The 24,635-nt window shown below is 41.2% G+C and overlaps 1 protein-coding gene across 4 annotated transcripts in view; it reads left to right on the forward strand.

The window, feature by feature from the left end:
• Nucleotides 1–16,043, forward strand: part of OSBPL3 (oxysterol binding protein like 3) — a 189,109-nt gene extending 173,066 nt beyond the window's left edge. For all 4 annotated transcript variants that reach the window (XM_032759091.2, XM_032759126.2, XM_032759116.2 and 1 more), the window contains 4 exons: nucleotides 2,667–2,811; nucleotides 5,652–5,778; nucleotides 8,115–8,237; nucleotides 12,293–16,043. In XM_032759091.2, coding sequence (XP_032614982.1) covers nucleotides 2,667–2,811; nucleotides 5,652–5,778; nucleotides 8,115–8,237; nucleotides 12,293–12,389 — 492 coding nt within the window. In that variant the 3' untranslated portion in view covers nucleotides 12,390–16,043. The remainder of the gene's footprint in view (nucleotides 1–2,666; nucleotides 2,812–5,651; nucleotides 5,779–8,114; nucleotides 8,238–12,292) is intronic.
• Nucleotides 16,044–24,635: the final 8,592 nt, after the last annotated feature.

The following is a 24,635-nucleotide window of genomic DNA, read 5'->3' on the forward strand; positions in this document are numbered from 1 at the left end:
GGATTCTGTTTAAGCTGAAAATAGTACTAGAGTTTTTTGATTTATGGAGAAATGCCTTTGCCATTCTTTCATAGAGATTTTTAGGGCAGCCAGGTAATTTGAAAAACAAAAACAAAAACAAAAACTCTAGGGCGCTAGAGCTCCCTCTGCTGGCTGCAGTGTGGAACTGTATAAAATCCTCTGGGCTGGACTGGCCTGAGCTGAGCTGAACTGAGCAGAATAGAGTGCAAGGTTGCCTCGCAGACCAGGACCAATACATGGTGAGAATACCCACACTACTCACTTGATGTATAGAAACTGAACCTTTTTTTTTTTTTTTTTTTTGAGATGGAGTCTCACTCTCACCCAATCTGAAGTGCAGTGCTGCAATCTCAGCTCACAGCAACCTCCGCCTCCCGGGTTTCAAGTGATTCTCGTGCCTCAGCCTCCCAAGTAGCTGGGATTACAGGCACCCACTGCCACAGCCGGCTAATTTTTGTATTTTTAATAGAGATGGGGTTTCACCATGTTGGACAGGCTGGTCTCGAACTCCTGACCTCAAGTGATCCACTCACCCCGGCCTCCCAAAGTGCTGGGATTACAGGCATGAGGCACTGCACCCAGCCAAGAACTGAGCCTTCTCTTACATTGTATGTAGCAAAGGTAGAAATACAAATGTATCTTACACAAATATTAGTTGAGTTACAAACTGCAGATAGTTAACCATTCATTTTTATTAAATAACTAAAGGTATGAGTTTTTAAAAGCCAAAATCCAAGCATAAAAACAGATACATAGACCAATGGAACAGAATAGGGAGCTCAGAAATAAATCCACGCATTTATAATTAATTGGTTTTTGACAAAGGTGCCAAGGTGCCAAGAACTCACAATGGGGAAAGGACAGTCTCTTCGATAAATGGTGTTGGAAAACCTGGATATCCACATGCTGAAGAATGAAATTAGAACTTTATACTGTATACAAAAATCAACTCAAAAGGACTAAAGACAGCAAGACCTGAAACTGTAGAACTACTCAAACAAAAACATAAGGGGAAAAGCTTCATGACGTTGGTCAGGGCAGTTATTATTTTTGGATATGACCCCAAAAGCACAGACAACAAAAGCAAACATAGACAAATGGGATTATATCAAACTAAAGAGCAAAGGAAACAATCAATACAGTAAAGAAACAACCTATGGAATAGGAGAAAATATTTGTAAACTATACATGTGATAAGAGGTTAATATAAGAAATGTATAGAGAGCTCAATAGCAAGAAAACAATCTGATTTAAAAATGAACAAAGGACCTGAAGAGATGTTTCTCAAAAGAAGACATACAAGTGGCCAATAGATATATGAGGAAAAAATGAGGAACATCAGTAATCAATCAGGGAAATGCAAATTAAAACCACAATGAGCTATCACCTCATATCTGTTAGAATGGCTATTATCAAAAAGATGAAAAATAACGTATTCAGGAGGATATGGAGAAGAGGAAACACACACCATTTTTGGAAATGTAAATTAGTACAGCTATTATGGAAAACAGAATGGAAGTTCCTAAAAAAAAATTAGAAATGGAATTACCATATGATCTACCAATCCCACTACTGGGTGTATATCCATAGGAAATGAAATCAGTATGTCAAAGAGATAACCTGCATCTCCATGTTCATTGCAGCACTATTCATAATGGCCAAGATAGGGAAACAGCCTAAGTGTCCAACAATGGATGAATGGATAAAGAAAATATGGTACATATAACACAATGGAATACTGTTCAGCCTTTAAAAAGAAGGAAACCCTGTCATTTGCGACAACATAGATGAACCTGGAGGATAAGTGAAATAAGCCAGACACAGACAGATGCCACATAATCTTACTTATATTTGGAATCTAAAAGAGTTGATCTCATAGAAGCAGAGGGTGGAACGATGGTTGACATGGGTTTGCCAGGGGTGGAGGGGAGGATTGGGAAATGTTGGCCAAAGGATCCAAAATTTCACACGGGAAGAATTAGTTCAAGAAATCTATTGTACAACATGATGACTGGAATTAATAACAATGTGTTGTATACTTGAAAATTGCTGAGAGAGTTTTTGTTTTTGTTTTCTTTTTTTTTGAGACGGAGCTTCACTCTTGTTGCCTAGGCTGGAGTGCAATGGCTCACCACATCCTCTGCCTCCCGGGTTCAAGCGATTCTCCTACCTCAGCCTCCGAGTAGCTGGGATTACAGGCATGCGCTACCACACCCGGCTAATTTTGTATTTTTAGTAGAGATGGAGTTTCTCCATGTTGGTCAGGCTGTTCTTGAACTCCCGACCTTAGGTGATCTGCCCACCTTGGCCTCCAAAGTGCTGGGATTACAGGCGTGAGCCACCGTGCCCAGCCACTGAGAGAGTTAAGTGTTACCATAAGTAAGTATGTAAGGTAATACATATGTTAATCAGCTTGATTTAGCCATTCCACAATGTATACATGTTTCAAGATACTGTGTTGTACATGATAAATATATAAATTTTTTATTTGTCAGTTAAAAAAACAGAACCCAGAACTAGCAAACTAATATGCAGTATGGAGCCACTCTTATAGTCCTTTCTCTAGCTTTTCCTTTTTTTCTTTCCTTAATATCTGTAATAAGGTGATGCTAAAGGACTAAGCCAACAACTCATTTGAATTCTAGGCAAAATACTGGAGCACTAATGCCCATGAGATTGAAGGCACAGTGTTTGACAGGAGTGGAAAAGCGGTTCATCGGCTGTTTGGGAAATGGCATGAAAGCATCTACTGTGGCGGCTCCTCCTCTTCTGCTTGTGTATGGAGAGCAAGTGAGTGTCTGGGTTTGGGGACCCCAGGCTGTGAGTGGGTGGATGGGTGGGCATGGCAAAAGAAGCCACAGAGGACAGGAGCAGTGTCTGTTCAGCATCTCCAGCCTCTTCTGCTTTGAACTAGGTTAGAGGTGTTGGCCCTCTTTTCTTCATCCAGTCTTCACCTCCCTGTCATACTCACTTATAGCAACACCTCTGCTGGGCTGCTGGGTCCCAGGTTCTTAACCCCAGAAAAAGCAGTGCTAATCCACAGGCATTCTCTGAGGGAATCTGGCAGTCCACATGCATAACTCTACTGGGTACTATAAAAGAATATCAGTGAAATGCAAGAAGTCATTCTATAGCAAGGACAAAGGGGAAAGTGTTCCAGGAAAAGCAGTGACCCAGGAGACCTACAAAAGTTAGCTATCCCCAGGCTGACCTAACCCCAGAAGCCATCCTCATCAATCCTGTGATTCCAGAAGGGTGCTGAGCTCTTGGAGCAGATATGGGCAGAAGAGCTAGGGAACCCCAGCTTTCATCAGCATGTCCCCACCACACTTTACCATCTTATTCCATCTCCTAAGTCCGAAAATTATGTTGTTTCCAAGTCACAGCCATATTGTAAACTGTTGTTCTGAGATATAACTGTTAGGATGCTTTAGGCTGGTAAAAAAACAAACACAAAACCATTTGACTGGTGGCTTAAACCGTTAGGCTGTGTGCTATTACACAACAGTAAGTGAGGTGGTGGGTGGCTCCAGGGTTGTTACATAGGCAACTTACCTGTGTCAAGGACACACAGATCAGTGAGGATACATTCTGCTACTCCCAATGTGTTTCCCCTAATGGATGCAAAATGGTTGTTACCATTCAGTGTCATACCCCTGCATGACATACCAAGCATGTAATGAGAGGACAAAAGAGCTTTCCTCTCTTGTGCCTCTCTTTTCTCAGGAATATTTCCTAAGATCCCCCAGCAAATGGGACTTTATATCACGTCAGCCTGCAGTGGGTTCAGACCCATCCATGAACCAGTCATGGGCAACAGAGTAGGCAAGAGAGATTTAGATGTCTTGGATTAATCCCCAGTAAGGGCACAATGCCATTTGAACAGAATCAGTATTCTGTTAGCAAGCAAGAAAGAGCAATGATGGTCAAGTAGGCAGCCAGCAGTGGCCCTTTCAATGGGTAGCTGCCACATCTCCCACCATTGCAGAGGTTGCCGTGAAGTTAGAATGAATTGGCACCAGTGGAAGCCTTCCTAGCTTCAGAGGCATGCATGAGATTTTGCAAATGGCACAGTCTGTCTCCTTTTCTTAAAGTATGCATCACAGATGAGAACTACCATCCTGTCTCAGTGTTAAAGTACCACTTTGATAAAGCAACACTGTCGAAATTTTTGTTACTGTCATTATTCCTTGACTTTATGTCTCTCTAATGGCAGTGAGCATCCCTGGCGCATCTTTAAGAAAAAGCACTGTCTTCACTCCCTGGTTACTGGGGAGCTGACCAAGACACTATAGGAAACTTTGCTACTATTTTTATGCTTAGGATACACAGAGAATTAGACTAGTTAGAAGGAGGACTTCTGAAGATTCAAAAAATGGGTCCCGGTCGGGCATGGTGGCTCACGCCTGTAATCCCAGCACTTTGGGAAGCCAAGGCAGGCAGATTGTTTAAGGCCAGGAGTTCAAGACTGTTCTGGACAACATGGCAAAATCTCATCTCTACTGAAAATACAAAGATTAGCCAGGCATGGTGGTGTGCATCTACTGTAGTCCCAGCTACTCAGGAGGGTGAGGCATGAGAATCACTTAAACCCTGGAAGTAGAGGTTGCAGTGAGCTGAGATCGTGTCACGGTACTCCAGCCTGGGTGGACAGAGTGAGACCCTTTCATTAAAAAAAAAAGGGCGGGGGTAGGGTCTGCAGAAGAGTTATTGGCAAGCATTTCTCTTGTTATGTGTGAAGAGCTTAGGCTATAAGTAGATCTTAGTAGTCTACATTGGATTTATACAATATATAAATTTGGGTATGTTTAGCTTAAAAAGCTGGAATTCCAGTTAGGGCAATGCACCTAATGTTTTAAAGATGTAAGATTGAGGGGAGGCAAGAATTGGTAAAAAGAGCAGGAATGGAAGAAAAGAAGAACATTTATTAACCATTTGCTGTGTGTTCAGCAGTGTTCTAGGTACTAAACACAGTTTCAGGGGAATTTGGTATCACTTAAATCAAAAACGGATTCTCTAGAGTGAGATTCAGGAAAAATGGACCCAGAGCTGATATTAGTATGTTTATTTATTGTTATTATTATTATTATTATTTTTTGAGATGGAGTTTTGCTCTTGTCGCCCAGGCTGGAATGCAATGGCACGATCTTGGCTCACTGCAACCTCCGCCTCCCAGGTTCAAGTCATTCTCCTGCTTCAGCCTCCCAAGTAGCTGGAATTACAGGCACCCGCGACCATGCCTGGCTAAGTTTTGTATTTTTAGTAGAGATGGTGTTTTGCCCTGTTGGCCAGGCTGGTCTCGAACTCCTGACCTCAGGTGATCCGCCTGTTTATTTTTAAATAAAATTATTTTCATAACTTAAGCACTACAGAAACTTCACAGCATTGTATAAATTTGCTTTCTGACCACACATAGGAGGCCACATCCCTGTAGGCAGAAGAAAAATTATAGAGAAGAAAATTTATAGAGAAATTTTCAGTGCCTGTTCATTAGTCAGAATATTTTAACAGAAATGGAAGGGAGCTGAGAGAGAAAAATTGTAGCTAGGCTGAGATGAAAAAGGTGAAGGAATTAAAATGTAACATAAGCGACGTGCAAGTTAGGGGTGAATGATTTATTTTCTTCTTAGATCCCATGCCAAAAGGCTACGAGCAATACTATGGCTTCACACAGTTTGCGCTGGAATTAAATGAAATGGATCCATCGTCAAAGTCTTTATTGCCACCTACTGACACTCGATTTAGGCCAGACCAGAGGTAAGGATTTTTTAAAGATTTTTCTCTCCAGAGATGTAAAATCCTTTACAAAAAGTCTTATTAACAATCCTTAGGCCACCAGAGGCACCTGAGAAAGGTGGAAAATGTCATCAGGAATTGAGAGGTGGGGACGCTTTAAACAGTTCTATCACGGAGGAGATGGGGCCCAACTAGGATCCATGTGTGGCATGGCCTTTATTATCCGTAAAGCCCCATTTGCATTGAAATGCCAAAAAAGGTGTTTATTTTGAAGAGTTTTATTGCATGCAATAATAAAGAACTTAGTGTAAAGTAAGTAAAAACATCCAGCTCCCCGAGCCCTCAAATTTAAATGATTCTGGTGCACTGAGATCTAACTGCTGATTCTAGGTTGCTGCTCACAAGGTGTGTGATATGTGGTAGGTCTTTTCATCTTTCCCGGCCTCACTTTCCTACTCTGTAAAATGGAAATAATAATGTCGCCCCTAAGGCTTTTCTAATTAAGACTCAAAATCTAGAAGCCCAAGGAAAGAAAAGATTGTTACATTTGGCTTTATTAAAAACAAACAACACTTTGGGAGGCCGAAGCGGGCAGATCAGTTGAAGTCAGGAGTTCAAGACCAGCCTGGCCAATATGGCGAAACCCCGTCTGTACTAAAAATACAAAAATTAGCCAGGCGTGGTGGCACGTGCCCGTAGTCCCAACTGCTTGGGAGGCTGAGGCACGAGAATTGCTTGAACCCAAGAGGAGGAGGTTGCAGTGAGCCGAGACCACGCCATTGTTCTCCAGCCTGAGTGTCTCCGTGAGAACCTGCCCCCCCACAAAACAAACAAACATAAGCCCTTCTTTATGGTAAAATAAATAAAACTATATAAGGTCAAAAGATAAATGACAGACGGAGAAGTCCGTATCTGCAACTCACATCATGAATTTCCTCTAGAAATCTAGTAATAGATCAACCCATTAGAAAAAACGGACATAGGGAGGTAAATTCATTGTGCAGGGATTGAGCACTGTTGTTAGCAAGTGCCTAAAAAAGATGTGAAACAGTTTACGTATGTCAGCTGTAACAGTTGGTCCCAAATGGGCCCATTCCCCTAATTTATTTTAAAGAAAGCCATACACAGAATGCTTCAAGCTATCTTGCTATGCACATTATGCTTGTACTGTTTCGTGCAGTTTGTCTACTTTTTTAGGGAAGTATTTTTTGTATAAAATCTGTTACAATTGTGTTTCTTAAATCAAACCTAAGAATGGAGTTAATTGGAAATATACAGTATATATTAATAACGTATATGGTGTTTAAAGAATGGTAAGCATTGTTAACTTCTGTGGTGAACATTTTCAATTAAATTTATCTTAAGTTTGTGTTAAAAAAATGGACATAGGAAAATGAACAGTCCACAAAATAGGAAATGCAGATATCCCTTAAACATGTGAAAAGATGCTCAGCCTTAATCATAATAAGAAAAATGCAAATTTAAAAATCATGTCGACATCCCAATTTTTAACCTGTCAGATTGGCAAAAATTCAAAAGTTTTATACACTTTGAGGTTATGAGAGAAAAGGGCACTCTCAGCATTGCTGATGGGAATATAAATTGGGTATAATCCCCATAAAGGGCAGTTCAGTAATATATAAATTACACACTCACCCTTTCACCCAGCAATTTCACTTCTAGAAATTTCTCCTACAGATTTTTCCTACTTATTCATGTAAAATGATGGATATACAAGGTCATTTATTGTGGCATTGTCACATTAAAATGATTCAAATGATTCAAATGTCTATCCATAGGAAATTGTCTAAATTCATATACATCCACCCAACTGGCTATTATGTGGCTATTAAAAAATGAAGATGTCTATGTACATCCATGGAAAGATCTGTAAGATATATTGTTAAATAAAAAGTAAACCAAAACAAAACTCAAGGGATACATAGCATGCTGCCATTTATATTTTTTAAACGGAGGGAGGGGTAAGAATGTGTATTAATATTTGTTTATATACACATGAAGAATCTCTAGAAGGATGCAGAGGAAACTAATAAAGTAGGTTTTCTGGGGTGGGAGGGTGACGGTGGCTGGAATTAGAGACAAGGAGGAAAGGAAGACTTTGCCCCAAATTCTTTTTTGTAGATACAATTTTTGAATTACGTAAATATCACCAATTCAAAAAATATCTTCTCTGATTACTTCAAGATACGGATTAAAGGGTTGGGGCAGGGTCTTAACGTGTAGGAAGGGATTTTGAATATCCAGTCGTGGACACAACACGTGCAAGTTGAGTAGTAATGTTTGTTTTGTTTTCTTGAATTCATATCCTTTCATTTTTTTTTTCCTCAATGCCTCAGGTTTCTGGAAGAAGGGAACTTAGAAGAAGCTGAAATACAAAAGCAGAGGATTGAACAACTACAGAGAGAAAGGCGGCGGGTCTTAGAAGAAAATCATGTGGAGCACCAGCCTCGGTTTTTCAGGTTTGTGCCCAGATTGAGGAGGCTTTTGGTTGATAGGTGGTGCCAGCACGTTATGCTTCTGGTTCGCAGAAAGTGAACAGTACTGTCCCCAGATAAGAGCATTCTCCAGGCTTTTCCTGCATCCACCTGGTGGGGAATGCTCCACTGTGCCAGGCCCTGCCCCCCGCACTTACCTTCAGGCTCTCCCTCTTGCTGACTTCAGACAGGACTAGGGCCTGCGTTTTTGCATTCCTTGAGCATTCCCAGTGCCCTCAGCCAGTGAGTTTGCAGAGGAGGTCCTCAGTCAGGGAGCCTGCCAGAACTGAGATCCCAGTGCCAGGCTCCTTATTAAATTCACAGCTAAGGTTGGTCACCCCCATAGGCACGTTTTACACTGTGACAGAGATCATTCACGATCACTCCGCAGTTAAGCAGTATGGAAATTCTAAGCAGTCTGTTTCTTGCATTGTAGGAGTTCCAGTACACTTGGGCTTGCATTTACTGTTATCTTTAAAATAACTTGCCACGAAGGTCTTGCTAAAATAGATTTAATTTTTTTTTTTTTTTTTTTTTTTGATACAGAGTCTCGCTCTGTCACCCAGGCTGGAGTGCAGTGGCGCCATCTTGACTCACTGCAGCCTCCACCTCCTGGGTTCAAGCAATTCTCCTGCCTCAGCCTCCTAAGTAGCTGGGATTACAGGCGTGTGCCACCATGCCCGGCTAATTTTTGTATTTTTAGTAGAGACGGGGTTTCACCTTGTTGGCCAGGATGGTCTCAATCTCCTGACCTCGTGATCCACCTGCCTTAGCCTCCCAAAGTACAAGTAAGAGCCACCGTGCCTGGCCAATAGATTTAAATTTTTAAAGGAGGTATGAGAGATCTTCAACCCTTCACCTCCCCATCTCCTCCTGTAACTGAGTAGAAGAGAAAGCTCAAGGCAGGTAGGGATCTGTTGAAGGACTCAGTATAATACCCCAGAATGTGGCCTGACTCTCCTCACTACCAGGCCAGGGCCTATATGATTTTAGTTTTTCTGTTTTCTTTTTTAAAAAAAGTTAAATAGGTGTATGTAAAAAAGCAGCAAGTTCCTGCTCTACTCCATCCACCCAAGTCCTTCCAGGGCCACCAGTGTCTTTTCATTGTTTTGGGATGTTTTTTGTTTGTGTTTTTGTTTGTTTTTAGTGGAAAACGGAAGTACTTTTAGGAAGATTTAGTTATTAATAACAGCAGCAGTAATAAAATATGTATTCCAAAACATCAAAATAGTAACAAATAAGGTTTTGTCTTGAAGAATATAATGCTCTTTTCCCTAAAGTTGCTGTAGATTTACTAGATCCCTTCTGATCATTTCCACAAATTCAAGATATTAGTGATTGAAAATCAACTGGCCAAAATTTCATCCTGAAATATTCAAGCTTCATTTAAACATTTAAAGAATAAGATGGAAATGTTACATTCTTTTTTGAAAAAGGCAAGAAATAGAAAAATGGATAGATTAACGGACTGATCAGTTGATTTACTGATCAGTTAATAGATAAACACATTACACCCTTAAGTAGGTTGGTTCTTTTTCTTCCGTACATTGTCTATTTTCATTTTTTAAAAAAGAAAAATCTACAATTATAAAGATGTTAATTACAGCACTTTCTAGGATCATTAAAAATGGTAGGTAACAAAGCTGTCTCAAGGACTAGTTAAGGAGATTCACCAACTCGATCCAACATGAGGCATTAAGGATGACCTTAGGAAGCCTGCGGAGCTCTGCTGGAAACACATTACCATGTAAATGCAAGATACACAGTGTGATTATGCTGTCATTGCAATCAGGAAGGAATTATGTCTGGAATGAAAAAGGACGGAAAGCTGCTTCAGCTGGGGTGGCCATTGCTCTTTTTCTTTTTGACTGTCTATAAAATGATCATAGTATTAGATGGGGACATCTTTTTCAATTGGAGAAACAGCGAGACTTGTTCAGCAGTAGCAGTCCTCCATGGGACTGTTCAAATTAGAAACCTGGCAAAGAGATTTTGGAGAGGAATATGGGGACTTGGATGTTGTCATTAACACTTACTGAGGAACAACAACAAAATCACTGAAAATTCTAAGCAGAAGCTGGAGCTCAGACCAAATTGAGCCTCTTTGTTTTAAAATAGTGAACTGTCTGATACACAGATTGACTCATTTTTAAACACATAGTGTTACTGGAATAGGGAAACAAGTGTGATAAAAATCTACATTCCTGAGAGTGTGGGAAAACAGGCACACTCCACTTTTGCTTCTAAACCATATGAGAATATCAGTCAGAATCACAAATGCACATACTTGACCCAGCCATGCTGATTACAGGAATTGTTAATGTAACCATACTCACACACACACAAAATAACATATGTTGAGCTAGAGTTTGGAAATAACCTAAGTACCCATCAGTAGGGTACCTGTTAAGTAAATTGTGGTCCATCCATACAATGGAATATCATACAACCATATAAAAAGAAAATGAGGAATCCCTTATTGCTGGAATCACCAAACTTTTCCTATAAAGAGCAAATGATAAATATTGTTGGTTTTGCAGGCCATCAGGTTCAATTCATTCAGCAGCAATTATGCAGCCCCGCTGTTCAGCATTGAAAGCAGCCATAAACAGTATTTAAACAAATGGACATGGCCACGTTCCAATAAAACAGTATTTCAGAGATACGCAGAAGGCTGGATTCGACCCTTGGGCCATAGTTTGCTGACCCTTGCCTTATTGTACTAATCGGAAATGATCTCCAATATATTTCATTATGTCAAAGCTGAAAGGGTAGAACAGTGTCTGGTGCAACATTAGATCAAAATGAGAGGGTATAGAGTGTGTGTTCACACACACACACACACACACACACACACACACACACACGGAATTTCCCTGAAAGAATGAAGCTGATAACATCACTACCTCTGAGGAGAAGAATCAGGAGGCTGGCAGACGGGGGAAGATAAAAACTTGAAGCTGTATACCCTTTTGCGCCCTTTGAATTTGGTCTGTGTCATATACTCTCTATTCAAAGAATAGAAAATCAGGACTAATCTCTCCAGACTCTTATGGCTTCCAATTAGTTTTTTTTTTGTTTTTTTTTTTGAGACAGAGTCTTGCTCTGTCGTCCAGGCTGGAGTGCAGTGCTGTGATCCCGGTTCTCTGCAACCTCCGCCTTCCAGTTTCAAGCAATTCTCCTGCCTCTGCCTCTTGAGTAGCTGGGATTACAGGTACCTGCCACCATGCCCAGCTAATTTTTGTATTTTTAGTAGGCATGGGGTTTCGCCATGTTGGCCAAGCTGGTCTTGAACTCCTGACCTCGTGATGTGCCCGCTTCGGCCTCCCAAATTACTAAGATTACAGGCATGAGCCACCACACCGGCCTCCTTTAAAAAAAAAAAAAAAGCTAACCACTTCCTATGCACAACCTGGTTGATGTGTAGCTTTCGTGCAGTCATTCCCAAGGTGCTGACAGTCATGCAAGTCATGTTTTGTATATGACAGAGTCTCCCCACATCCTCCTTCTCTCAGAAGCACCACTTTTCATAGCCTGTAAGTTTGAGAAGTTAAAGTCAAGAGTAACAAAATGGGCCAGCGTGGTGGCTCATGCCTGTAATCCTAGCACTTTGGGAGTCCGAGGTGGGTGGATCACCTGAGGTCAGGAGTTCTAGACCAGCCTAGCCAACATGGTGAAACCTCATCTCTACTAAAAGTACAAAAATTAGTTGGGCGTGGTTGCACATGGCTGTAGTCCCAGCTACTTGGGATGCTGAGGCAGGAGAATCGATTGAAACTGGGAAGCAGAGGTTTCAGTGAGTTGAGATCATGCCATTACACTCCAGCCTGGATGACAGAGCGAGACTCCATCTCAAAAAAAAAAAAGTAACAAAATTATTTCTGGACTTCTAATTCCCAGAATTCCTGGTCCCAACACGCTGGGATGCTGAATGCATGTGGGAATGAGGATGGGGAAAGCAGGGTGGTTAGGAAGGAAAGAGACTTGAGAATATGACGCTGGTTTCAAGAGTCTGCAAGAAATTGTTTCTTCTTTCACAGGAAATCCGACGATGACTCTTGGGTGAGCAACGGCATCTATTTGGAACTTAGAAAAGATCTTGGTTTTTCCAAACTGGACCATCCTGTCTTATGGTGAAAAAGTAAAGAAGAAAGATAACGTTAGTGTATTTCTCCCGTGCTTGCCTTCTGAAGCAGCACAAACCTGTGTTTATATATTTAAAAGATACTCTAGGATGATCACTTGTGCTTAGCTTAGCATTGTAACTCTTTAAGTCTATATTTTCCTCAGTGCGTTTCTTTACAATTTCAAATGTTACCCTGATTGTTTATATGAATGTAGAACACCTTGACATTTCTGTTTTTATATAAACTATTTAATAAAAATGAAAGATTGAATGTTCATGTGTGGGTTAAAAAAAGAAGCTTTAACACTAATTTTCCAAAGGTTAGGGAAGATTCCAATTACATTTATGCCTTATAAAATTATGTTGTAGAAAAAAAATCAACCTCTCCCAGGTGCATTAAGAAATAAGAATACCCAGGGTTACTCACCCATGCGTAAGCTACCCAAGTTTAATTTGGTAGCTGAGATATCTTTTTGCCTCAGACAGCTCTTGAATTGCTCATACAGAACAATTTTGCTGGTGCTGGAGTCTGAAGAATATTTTCATTTGCATTTTAGTGGTTAGGAAGAGGATATAAGATTAATGGAATGTATATTTTTATATAAGACGAATACAGCACCTTCTTGAAAAGGAAGCATTTGAACTTGTTCCTCCCTATAGTTCTATTGCCTTATATGCAAAATTGTACCCTCTTGCTCAGAGAAATTATTAATAGAAGAATTCCAATTAATTAAATATCACAATAGCATCCCAGAGAGACAGTAGGAAATTTCTCCTTAGTGAGAGCTGAGTCCTTGAGATGTTAAGAGACTGTTTCCTGCTTCCCACCTCACCTCTAGTTTTTTGTCCCTCCGTTTGATCACCTCCCTGTTGAATATGGAATGTCCCAGTTTAATATAAAACATATAGTTTATTCCACACAGCAGTTTGACTTTGTAAAAGTTTAGCAAAATAACTGATTGTTTTGGATAACTCAACATGTTTTTCTTAAACGCTGTTTTAGTATTTTCTACCTCTTAATAAGCACCATATTTTAGATCTTGTATAAAAAGTTGCCATCTGCCTTATAGACAAATGTAGAGAATTGATGTCCTTGCTTTGTGTTGTGTTCTGGTAAAGCTTTAAGTAAGTGTCTTACCCCTTTCCTATACTTCCTTGTTATCCATATCATTCTTTTGTGAGTTTTGCAGCAGTCTTGAATAATACAGATTATAACTACTGAAAGGGGAACCTTTATCTTTTTAAATGTGTTATTTCACATTACAATAATACGTGTAGTAGTTGAATTGTGTTATCAAGGCATTTCCAACTTCTGTCCAGATGACATTAAAACCAAAGCCTAATTGTTAAGCCTTTTATTCTAAAGTCCATGGCAATCCTATGGAATATCAAGTATAATGATGTAATAAAAAGATTTCTCCAGAAAACACTTTTAGATACTTAAAGAAATTCAGAGCATATCGAATGTTATGAATGAAGAGTAAAATAATTACAGGAAAAGAATGCATGATTTTTCATTGTCACACCAAATAACCAGTTGGACAATATTGCATTTTCAAAATGGAGAGTTATTTAAAGTGGATCTGTAGCCTTCTGGAATCTGCACGTGACTGGCATTTTAAAACAACTCATTAAATATGGGATTCATTTTATCGAGATGCCAAGATGAACACAATGTGAATATCATTTCCATTTCTAAGCAGTTGAATGACACAGTCAGATTCTTTGGTGTGTGCTTTGTTCTTTCCATCTCAAGCATTTATCCAAATTCTGCTCACAGAGATGAGGAAGCAGGCTGTAGATTTAAGGGCACTCAAGGGGAAAACAAATGTAGTTTCCACAGTGTGAGGATAAATGTAGAATCTTAGTAATATTGGCTGTTAAATTGGCCTGCTCCAGAGACTGGCTCAAAAAAGAAAGAAGCAACAAAAACAAAATGTACAGCCTGAATGGATGTAGCACTGTCATGTGGCATTTGGAAAATCTTTAATTATCCTAATGTTGTTATTTCACTTTCCCTTATGCTTTATTTTAGAGTCCCAAGGACAACTGGACGAAACATCACCTCTGTAGTCATCTTATTTGAGATGGGGGTGGGAATGAATTAAAATATGATACAGAACTATATGCAGATTTTAAAATCTAGTCAGTACTAGCATCTATAAAGGGCTTTTCTGAAATTTAAACAGCTTGGTGATGCATCCTGATATTATAAGCTTAAAACTATCTTGAGGGGGAAATGACTTCTTTTATCCTTCTGTCCCTTTTCTCAAAAGCATCTTTCCCCCAAATGTCTGTCTCTAGGACATTTTATACTTTTAAGAGGAAGAAAACAGAAACGTGGCATCATTTGGGAAGAACCAAGGTAGAATTTAATTTTCTGGACTTTAAATCTCCTGGTTAAATAATGCTAATCACTGTACCATTTGAGTTACATGTTTTAACCTCTTTTTTTTTTTTTTCTAATTATTCCATCCAAAATTTCTGGTGAATTACACAGAAATTCTTGGAAATGGGACTTTGTGCAGGTAACCACCCTGCACTTCAGGCGATGTTCCTGTCACAGCTGTCGACTACCCCACACTGCAGGAAATCCATTCAGAAATGAGCTAACAGTCTCCAGTGTAGCAGGAGAGCCAATCAGTTCCCTCCTCAGGCCCCAAAGCACCCCAAAGCTGGTATTCTCTTGAGTCAAAGGTATTAATAATGAAAGCCTCAATGCAGCTTCTCCATGTAGTTCCTCTCCTACAAGCCAGGTGGATTCTGGTCCTAACTAAAGAGATGGGAGTTCACTTGAGGGCAAAAAGTACCCAGGATGCCCAAACAGCCGCACAGGTGTCCTGTGCTTCCTATGAGACTTCCTGGGGGAAATATACAAACTAATATTTTTTTAAATGTTTACTTCATTTACACTGCTGCTTTTCTCATATTCTGCTTTTAATTACTTGTAGTAAATCATTTGCTTGGGCTTCAAGCACTGTCTTCCATCTGCATCTTCCAGATTTGTCATGAGTGATCTTGTTCTACTGTTAAAGATGTCAAGCCTAAAATAAAAATAATAAAGTTTTTATTTGGCTGTTGAACCTTGATGTAGCCCCTACTACATACACTACAAGTTATGCCTTCTGGCTACTACAGAATCTCCGCAGACCTTTTAGTTACGAGTAGAAGCAATAAGAAGGTGTCCTTATGGTCTTAGGAATAATAGTTCCAATGTATTGGCATGATTTGTTTGAATGTCTTTAATTTTGATATTAACACTGGCATAAATCTATTTTTGCTACCAGATGATAGCTATTTTCATTTGCTCTATTTTCCTCTGCGTTGTACTAATCTGTTACTCAGTGTTAGTCTTCATTTTTCTGTGTTGGAAACCTGCGTCATGTAAATATCTGCAAATCATGACAGTCTAAAGTGCAAACCATTTTCAGAGACTTTGGGGAATGCAGTGATCAGAAGTAGCTAATTTATTTTATTTCTGATTATTTTATCCAGAGGATACTTTTTTAATGGATATTTGTAAATCTTCCACTTAACCACTGAAAATTATTTGTTTTAATCCCACCCTTCCATCCGTACCTCTGTGCCTCCCCAAAAAGCTCCTATTAATTTGCTTATCCCCGTCATATAGCTAGTTGAATGTGAATAAATAACATGGAAAATTAGGCCACTTTTGTCTTTGTTTTTCCAGGTTAATGGGAAGGTTATTTGGCTGCTAAAAGGGAGCAGAACAAGACCCTTGCCCGAACTCTTTCAAGGAGGAACATACTAGGTTGCTGGAAGTGATGGGGGTTGGAGATGAGAATACCCCAGGACACAAAACACTTGGAAACCATCGAGTCCCCGTACCTTTTCCCCTAACATTTCCAAGGCACGCCACAATTCTAGAACCCCCTCAGCCCTTGGAAGAGAGAGCTGAGGCAACTGGAGCCCCAGACAGGACACCTCCAGCCCCAGGAGCCCCTCTGTCGATTCCAGTGTGCTATGAAAATATTACAGTTGATTCTTGAACAAAGAGGCTAGGGGTGCCAGTACCCCATGCAGTTAAAATCCACATATAACTTTTGACTCTCCCAAATCTTACCTACTAATAGCCCACTGTTGACCAGAAGCCTTCCCAACAACACGGATAATTAACACATCTGTTGTATGATATATATAATATAGACTGTATTCTTATAATAAATTAACCTAGAGAAAAAATGTTATGAAGAAAAACATTAGGGCTGGGCGTGGTGGCTCACGCTTGTAATCCCAGCACTTTGGGAGGCCGAGGCGGGCGGATCACGAGGTCAGGAGATCGAGACCACGGTGAAACCCCGTCTCTACTAAAAATACAAAAAATTAGCCAGGTGTGGTGGCGGGCGCCTGTAGTCCCAGCTACTCGGAGAGGCTGAGGCAGGAGAATGGCGTGAACCCGGGAGGCGGAGCTTGCCGTGAGCCGAGATCGCGCCACTGCACTCCAGCCTGGGCGACAGAGCAAGACTCTGTCTCAAAAAAAAAAAAAAAAAGAAAAACATTAGGAAGAGAAAATACATATACTGTTATTAAGTGGAAGTGGGTCACAATAAAAGTCTTTGCCTTCATTGTCTTCACATTAAGTAGGCTGAGGAGAAGGAAGAGGAGGGGTCGCTCTTGCTGTTTCAGGGGGTGGCACAGGCAGGAGAAAATCTGAGTATAATTGAACCCACACAGTTCAAATCTGTGTTGTTCATAAGGGAGGAGACCACCCCTCATATTGTCTTATGCCCAATTTCTGCCTCCAAAGAAAGAAGTAGTAAAAACTAAAAGGCAGAAATGAAATCCACAGACAGATAACTGGGCACATACCCTGGGCCTGGTAGTTAAAGATCAACCCCTGACCTAACTGCTTGTGTTACCTATAGATTCCAGACACTGTATGAGAAAGCATTGTGAAAGTCTCTGTCCTGTTCTGTTCCATTCTGATACTGGTGCATGCAGCCCCCAGTCACGTACCCCCTGCTTGCTCAATGGATCACGACCCTCTCACGTGGACCCCCTTAGAGTTGTAAAGGGACGGAAATTGCTCACTCGGGGAGCTCGGTTTTGTAAGTCTGCCGATGCTCCCAGCCGAATAAAGCCCTTTCCTTCCTCAACTCGGTGTCTGAGGGGTTTTGTCTGCAGCTAGTCCTGCTACATTTCTTGGTTCCCTGACCCAGAAGTGAGGTGATTAGCGGGCAGTGGAGGCAGCCACTTAGGAGGCTTAGGTCTGCCCTGTGGAACATCCCTGCAGGGGACTCCTGCCGGCTTTAGTGACGCGAATCCTGAGAGTGCTCCCAGGTGGGCAGTTGCTGTGGTGGAACGCCTTGCCAGAGCAGCGCACGGTGGGCCCCTACGGAGGATTAACACAGCAGCTGAACACCGGGAAGGAATCGGCGCTTGGAGTCCAGACATCTGGAACACGGTAAGACTGGTCTTGGAACTTGCCCACTCCATCTGAGTGGAAGCGTGGCCTGATCACCCATGGCATACCTTTATCGGCACCTTGGTGTTGGTTTTGATTTTGACTGGATTTGCACTGTTTTGGTTTAGATTTCGGTATTGACTTTTGGATTTGAACTGTTTTGGCTTTGATTTCGGTTCTGACTTGGCTCAAATTGCTTGATGAATGAGTAACTCCTTATCCATACTTTGGTTTTAGTGTGAATTGCTTGGGGAGTGAGTGACTTTTTGCCCCTTTTTCCCTTCCCTCTTTGTGGTAAGAGTGTTGTTTTGTCTCCTGAGAGAGGAAAATGAGTAAAACACAAAGTAAGCCTACCCCATTAGGAACTATGTTAAAGAATTTCAAGAAAGGATTCAGTGGGGACTGTGGAATCGCTATGACACCTGGAAAGCTTAAGGCTTTGTGTGAGATAGATTGGCGGGCATTAGAGGTGGGATGGCCATCAGAAGGAAGCCTAGACAGGTCTCTAGTTTCAAAGGTATGGCACAAAGTAACTGGTAAATCAGGACACCCAGATCAGTTTCCATATATAGATACTTGGTTGCAGCTGGTTTTAGACCCCCCACAGGGGTTAAGAGGACAGGCAGCAGTAGCACTAGTGGCAAAGGGACAGACAGCCAAGGAAGAAAGAGTAGCTCCACTCCCGCCAGTCTCTCCCCTAGGGGAAGAGGAAGGAGAGAGGAGAACAGCAGCATAAGCGGCTGGCAGAGGCAAGGAAAGACCAGCAGAGAGAAAAGAGAGAGGGGAAAGAGAGAGAGAGAGAGGAAAAGAGGCAAAGAAAGAAAGAGAGAGAGAGAGGGGAAAAGAGGCAAAGAAAGAAAGCAAGAGAGACAGGAAGAGACACAAAGAGGGAGTCAAAGAGAAAGAGGCAGAGAGAGAGAGGAAGAGACAGAGACAGAAGGAAGTCAAAGAGAGAAAGAGATATACAAGTAGTTAAGAAAAAAACAGTGTACGCTATTCCTTTAAAACCAAGGTAAATTTAGAACCTATAATTGATAATTAAAGGTCTTCTCCGTGATCTTATAACACTCCAATACCACCTTGTTGTCAGTGTAAACAAGGGCATAGCCAGAAAGCACTGAGACCACTGACAACCCGTAGCCTTCCTATCAAAAGTCCTTAACCCAGTAACCCGCGGATGGCCCAAATACATTCAATCTGTAGCGGCAACAGCTTTGCTAACAGAAAAAAAGTAGAAAAATAACTTTTAAAGGAAACCTCATTGTGAGCACACCTCACCAGTTCAGAACTATCCTAAGTTAAAAAAAAAAAAAAGAGAGAGAAAAAGGGGGTAGAATTTATGTAAAAAGAACGTTATTTAGTAAATTATTGTCCTAAAATAAATTAACTCGTTTAAAGAAAGGGAAGTTTGCAATAAGTCAGAAAGTTGAGACATGTTGAAGAATTGTCTGTGAAAGTCGTGAAACAAGAAAAAAATGTGTGTTATAAAAAAGGAATTTATGCAAGAAATGTTGTATAATTTAAAAGTAATTAGGCCTCCTGAATGTAAAACTATTGAAGGAACAGTTTATATGCAAGGTGTGTAAGAAAAGTAAAATATACTTTTAATAAAAGGATTATAAGGAGGCATAAAAACGTAGATTTTTACCTACATTAAAAGGTTAAAAAATTTGTTTTGAAGGTTTAAGCAAGTTTTAAAACGTTAACTGTAAAGAAAATTCTGTGTATAAACGTATTAGCTAAAGTTAAAGGGGCATCATCAGTTTTTCTGTGAACTGGACATTAAAGTAAAAACACAATGGGTTTTTCTTAAAGCACTAACCTGCTCTTTTACAAAAATTATAAAAGGGTGAAGAGAGTCTATAAAAATCTTACCTTATGGTCACACATTAAAAATTGAATAAATATGTCTACAAAGTTTTATTAAAACTAAGTGTAACATTAATAACACACTAATATAAAGGTGAAATTTAGCTTATCTGGTATAAAAGTCATACAGGAAGCATTGTCAAATATAAAATGGTGTTTGGCTTTCTTTCGTCTAAAAACTAATGAAAATAGGTGCTAAAGGAGATTTCTCAGTAAGAAGGCACCAAGGTACTATAAAGTCCACTGCTGATGTCCCCACATTTAAAACAAAAGGTCAATTTCTTAGAAATTATATACTTGGTTTATCTTCCACTTTCCTTTCCCTCAAAACTAAAAGTCTTTTAGCACGTGTACCACCCCTAGAATTTCTGGTAAACCAGCACCAGCCTCATCAAAGGGTGGAAAAAAGAAAAACTTGAGCCAGCCTGGGAAGGACCCTAGCTTGTGCTGCTAACCACCGAGACTGCTGTTTGTACAGCGAAAAAGGGATGGACTCATCACACCCGAGTCAAGAAAGCACCACCCCCTCCAGAGTCGAGGGCCATAGTCCCAGGGGAAAACCCTACCACACTAAAGCTAAGAAAAATTTAACTCTTTCATCTCTTCTATTACTCTTTCTTCTTTCCTGGCTCTATTGCTGACCATCTAGTTATTAACATAACCAAGTCAATTTTGCCTCAAACTATTGCATTTGATGCTCGCCTTGTTATACCTTGTGGGGACTTGCCAAGTCAAAGACAGCTCTCTACTTCAGAAAAGTACCTCTGTCCCTCCTGACTCTCCTCAGACTAGGCATTAGTAAATTAGGACCATCTTATCTGAGGAGATTTCGACAAAGACCCCAGTGTTAACCAGGAGTCTTGCCCCCCAGTGTAGAGCTTTTATGCCATAATTGGTCCAACATTCTGTGGACCACTAAAGAGCAAGGATGGACTGCCCCAACCAGTTTTTGTAATTTCCTGAAACCATACATTTATTTTATTAGAGGATCATAGAAGTTAAAGACTTAAAACAAACTTTGACAATTAAGACAGGATACCAAGATGCAAATGTCTGGTTGGAATGAATCAAATATACCATTGGCATGTTAAACAAAAGCAATTGTTATGCTTGTGCACATGGTAGGCCAGAGGCTCAGATTGTCCCCTTTCCACTAAGGTCGTCCTCCAGTCAACCAGGCGTGGACTTCATGGTAGCTCTTTTCCAGGATTCTACAGCCTGGAGTAATAGGTTGTGCCAAGCTCTCTCTGCTGTATCCCAAAGTTGGGCACCCTGCGAGTCAGCCACCGAGGGCCATCCAGCTTCCATCTCCCAACACTAAGTTCACTTCGTGTCTCTCACGACAGCGAGGAAACTTAGCATTCCTTGGAGACCTGAAGGGATGCAGTGAGCTTAAGAATTTTCAAGAGTTTACCAATAAGTCAGCCCTTAGTTCATCCCCGAGAGGATGTGTGCTGGTATTGTGGCAGACCTTTACTGGACACTCTGCCGAATAACTGGAGTGGCACTTGTGCTTTAGTCCAATGGCTATCCCTTTCACCCTGGCATTTCATCAACCAGAATGAGGGCAGGTGATAGAAGGATGGATCCGCTATCAGATGGAAGAATAGCCATGCCACAACTGCTAGGAGCTGCAGTCGTACTGGCTGTGCATGAGACCACCCACCTAGGCCAAGAGTCACTTGAAAAGTTGTTAGGCCAGTACTTCTACATCTCACGTCTGTCAGCCCTTGCCAAAACAGTGGCACAGCTGTGTGTCACCTCCTAGCAGCACAATGCTAGGCAAGGTCTAACTGTCCTGCCCAGCATTCAGGCTTATGGAGCAGCCCCCTTTGAAGATCTCCAAGTAGACTTCACCAAGATGCCCAAATGTGGAGATCTCATCCCTAGGTTTGGACTGCCCTCATGAATTGGCTTGGACAATGGGCTGGTGTTTGTGGCTGACTTGGTACAGAAGACAGCAAAGGTGATCAGGTGTAGATCAAGGATTAGAACATAGCCCTCTTGCAGCCACGGTGAAAAGGACCCCAGACTGTCATCTTGACCATTCCCACAGTGGTCAAGGAATCCCAGCCTGGATCCACCACAGCCGCATGAAACCCGCAGCACCTGAGACCTGGGAGGCGAGACCAATCCTGGACAGTCCCTGCAAAGCGACTCTGAAGAAGACAACAAGCCCTGATCCAGTCACACCCAGAAGCTGACTGGTCCATGCGCGGCCAAAGTATGAAGAAACTCACCGTGGGATTTATTTTTCTTAAATTTTGGACTTGTACAGTAGGGACTTCAACTGACCTTCCTCAAACTAAGGACTGTTCCCAGTGTTTACATCAGGTTACTAAGGTAGGACAAAAAGTTAAAACTGTCTTTTTGTTCTATAGTTATTATAAATATGCTGGAACCCTAAAAGGGACTTGTTTGTATAATACCACCCAGTACAAGGTGTGTAGCCAGGAAGTGCCCAGCCTGATGTGTGTTATAACCCATCTGATCCCCCTATGGTCACAGTGTTTAAAATAAAATTAAGAACAGTCACCTGGTGGGGTCTAAACCATACTAAAAAGAATCCAATTTAGTAAATTCCCAAAGTTGCAAACCGTGTGGACCCACCTGCAGTCCCACCGGGACTGGACAGCCCCCACCAGATTATACTGGATATGTGGGCATAGAGCTTATGCCAAATTACCCAACCAGTGGGCAGGTAGTTGTGTTATTGGCACTATTAAACCATCCTTCTTCCTACTGCCCATAAAAACAGGTGAACTCCTGGGCTTCCCTGTCTATGCTTCCTGTGAAAAGAGAAGCATAGCTATAGGTAATTGGAAAGATGATGAATGGCCCCCTGAGAGAATCATACAATACTATGAGCCTGGTACTTGGGCACAAGATGGCTTGTGGGGATACAGGACCCTCATTTACATGCTCACCCAAATCATATGGTTACAAGCTGTCTTAGAAATAATCACTAATAAAACTGGCAGAGCCTTGACTATTCTGGCCCAGCAGGAAACTCAGATGAGAAATGCTATCTATCAAAATAGATTGGCTCTTGACTACTTGCTAGCAACTGAGGGAGGGGTTACTAATTGCTGTCTACATATAGATGATCAAGGGCAAGTAGTTGAAGACATAGTTAGAGATGTGACAAAAGTGGCACATGTGCCCATGCAAGTGTGGCATGGATTTGATCGTGGGGCCATGTTTGGAAAATGGTTCCCAGTGCTAGGAGGATTTAAAACTCTTATAATAGGAATTATAATAGTAACAGGAACCTGCTTACTACTCCCTTGTTTGCTACCTGCACTCCTTCAAATGATAAAAAACCTTCATTGCTACCTTAGTTCACCAAAATGCTTCAGCACAAGTGAATCACTATCGATCTGTCCTACAAGAAGACATGGGTAGTGAGAATGAAAGTGAGAACTCCCACTATTGAGTGAGATTCTCAAAGGGGGAAATAAGGGAGGAGACCACCCCTCATATTGTCTTATGCCCAATTTCTGCCTCCAAAGAAAGAAGAAGCAAAAACTAAAAGGCAGAAATGAAATCCACAGGCAGATAGCCGGGCCTGCGCCCTGGGCCTGGTAGTTAAAAATCAACCCCTGACCTAACTGCTCGTGTTATCTATAGATTCCAGACATTGTATGGAAAAGCATCGTGAAAATCCCTGTCCTGTTCTGTTCCGTTCTAATTACCGGTGCATGCAGTCCCCAGTCACGTACCCCTTGCTTGCTTAATTGATCACGACCCACTCACGCGGACCCCCTTGTAAGCCCTTAAAAGGGACAGGAATTGCTCACTCAGGGAGCTTGGTTTTTGAGATATAAGTCTGCCGATGCTCCCAGCCGAATAAAGCCCTTTCCTTCCTCAACTCCGTGTCAAGGGAGTTTTGTCTGCGGCTCGTCCTGCTACATTCACGGGCGTGTGTGTGTGTGGGTGTGTGTCCTAATGTGAAAAAGGAAAATGCTTACTACTCAAACCAACATAATCACCCTTATGAATAATTAACTCATTTCCCATACCTGAGTTGTGTCTTTTGCAATACCAGAAACACCCTTAGCACTCTCTAAAGTTCCATTTGCTTCCTTTGATATATTAATGGTGTTACACAATGTACTATATTGCAGAGTTACTGCCATAAAGTCATAAAGTCCCATCTCTGCATCCCTGAAAACACTTAAAAAGAGACATCCAAAAGCAATTCATGAACCCTGATTGGATCCTGACTTAAAAGAAAAGGAAAAACAAGCTATAAAAGACATTTGGATAACAGTTAGTGGAATTTGCATATGAACATAATGAAATTATTGCCAATTTTCCTATGCATATTGTGATATTGCCTATTGAACTGAATCAAATCTGCCATTAAAGGAGGACTGTTTTTCAGCATTATTCAAAATAATGTGTTATGGGCACTAAAGAATATCTTTAAAGGCAGCCTCGGAATATTTTAACATGATGGTATTGAAACATCCTAAGGTGTCAGCTTTGAGAAGGCAATACAATTTGGAGGCATAAGTTCCAAGCCATTAGTTTAGAAATTGAGTCATACCAGTGAAATACCAGCATTATCACAGTTAATGTCCATCAGTGATTAGCACATCAGGACATCACTGTCCCCTTAGATGATAGCAGTAAAGGATTTCTCTTTATGGGCTTATTAGTTGGTGCCCCTGCAGGAAACAGAATCCAACTCAGATGGTTTGAGAGACTTAAATGAAGGGACTACTTATAAGGCTGTGAGCAGGCTGAAGTCACCGAGAGATTAGCAACAGTGGGAAGTGGGTACTGCCAGCAGTAGCTGGAGCTCCTGAGGAGGGGACAGCCATCGGGAGCTACAGCTGTAGAGAGACATGCGGCGTCTGCCAGAAAAATTCAACCCAGAGTAAGGAAGAACTATCCCAGGCCATCTCCTCCGGGCACCACTCATCGCAGTGCCCCCTAGTGGCTGAACCCGAGAGAG

Source organism: Hylobates moloch, unplaced genomic scaffold (genome assembly GCF_009828535.3).
Source record: "Hylobates moloch isolate HMO894 unplaced genomic scaffold, HMol_V3 SCAFFOLD_1, whole genome shotgun sequence".
Taxonomy (NCBI): Eukaryota; Metazoa; Chordata; class Mammalia; order Primates; family Hylobatidae; genus Hylobates; species Hylobates moloch.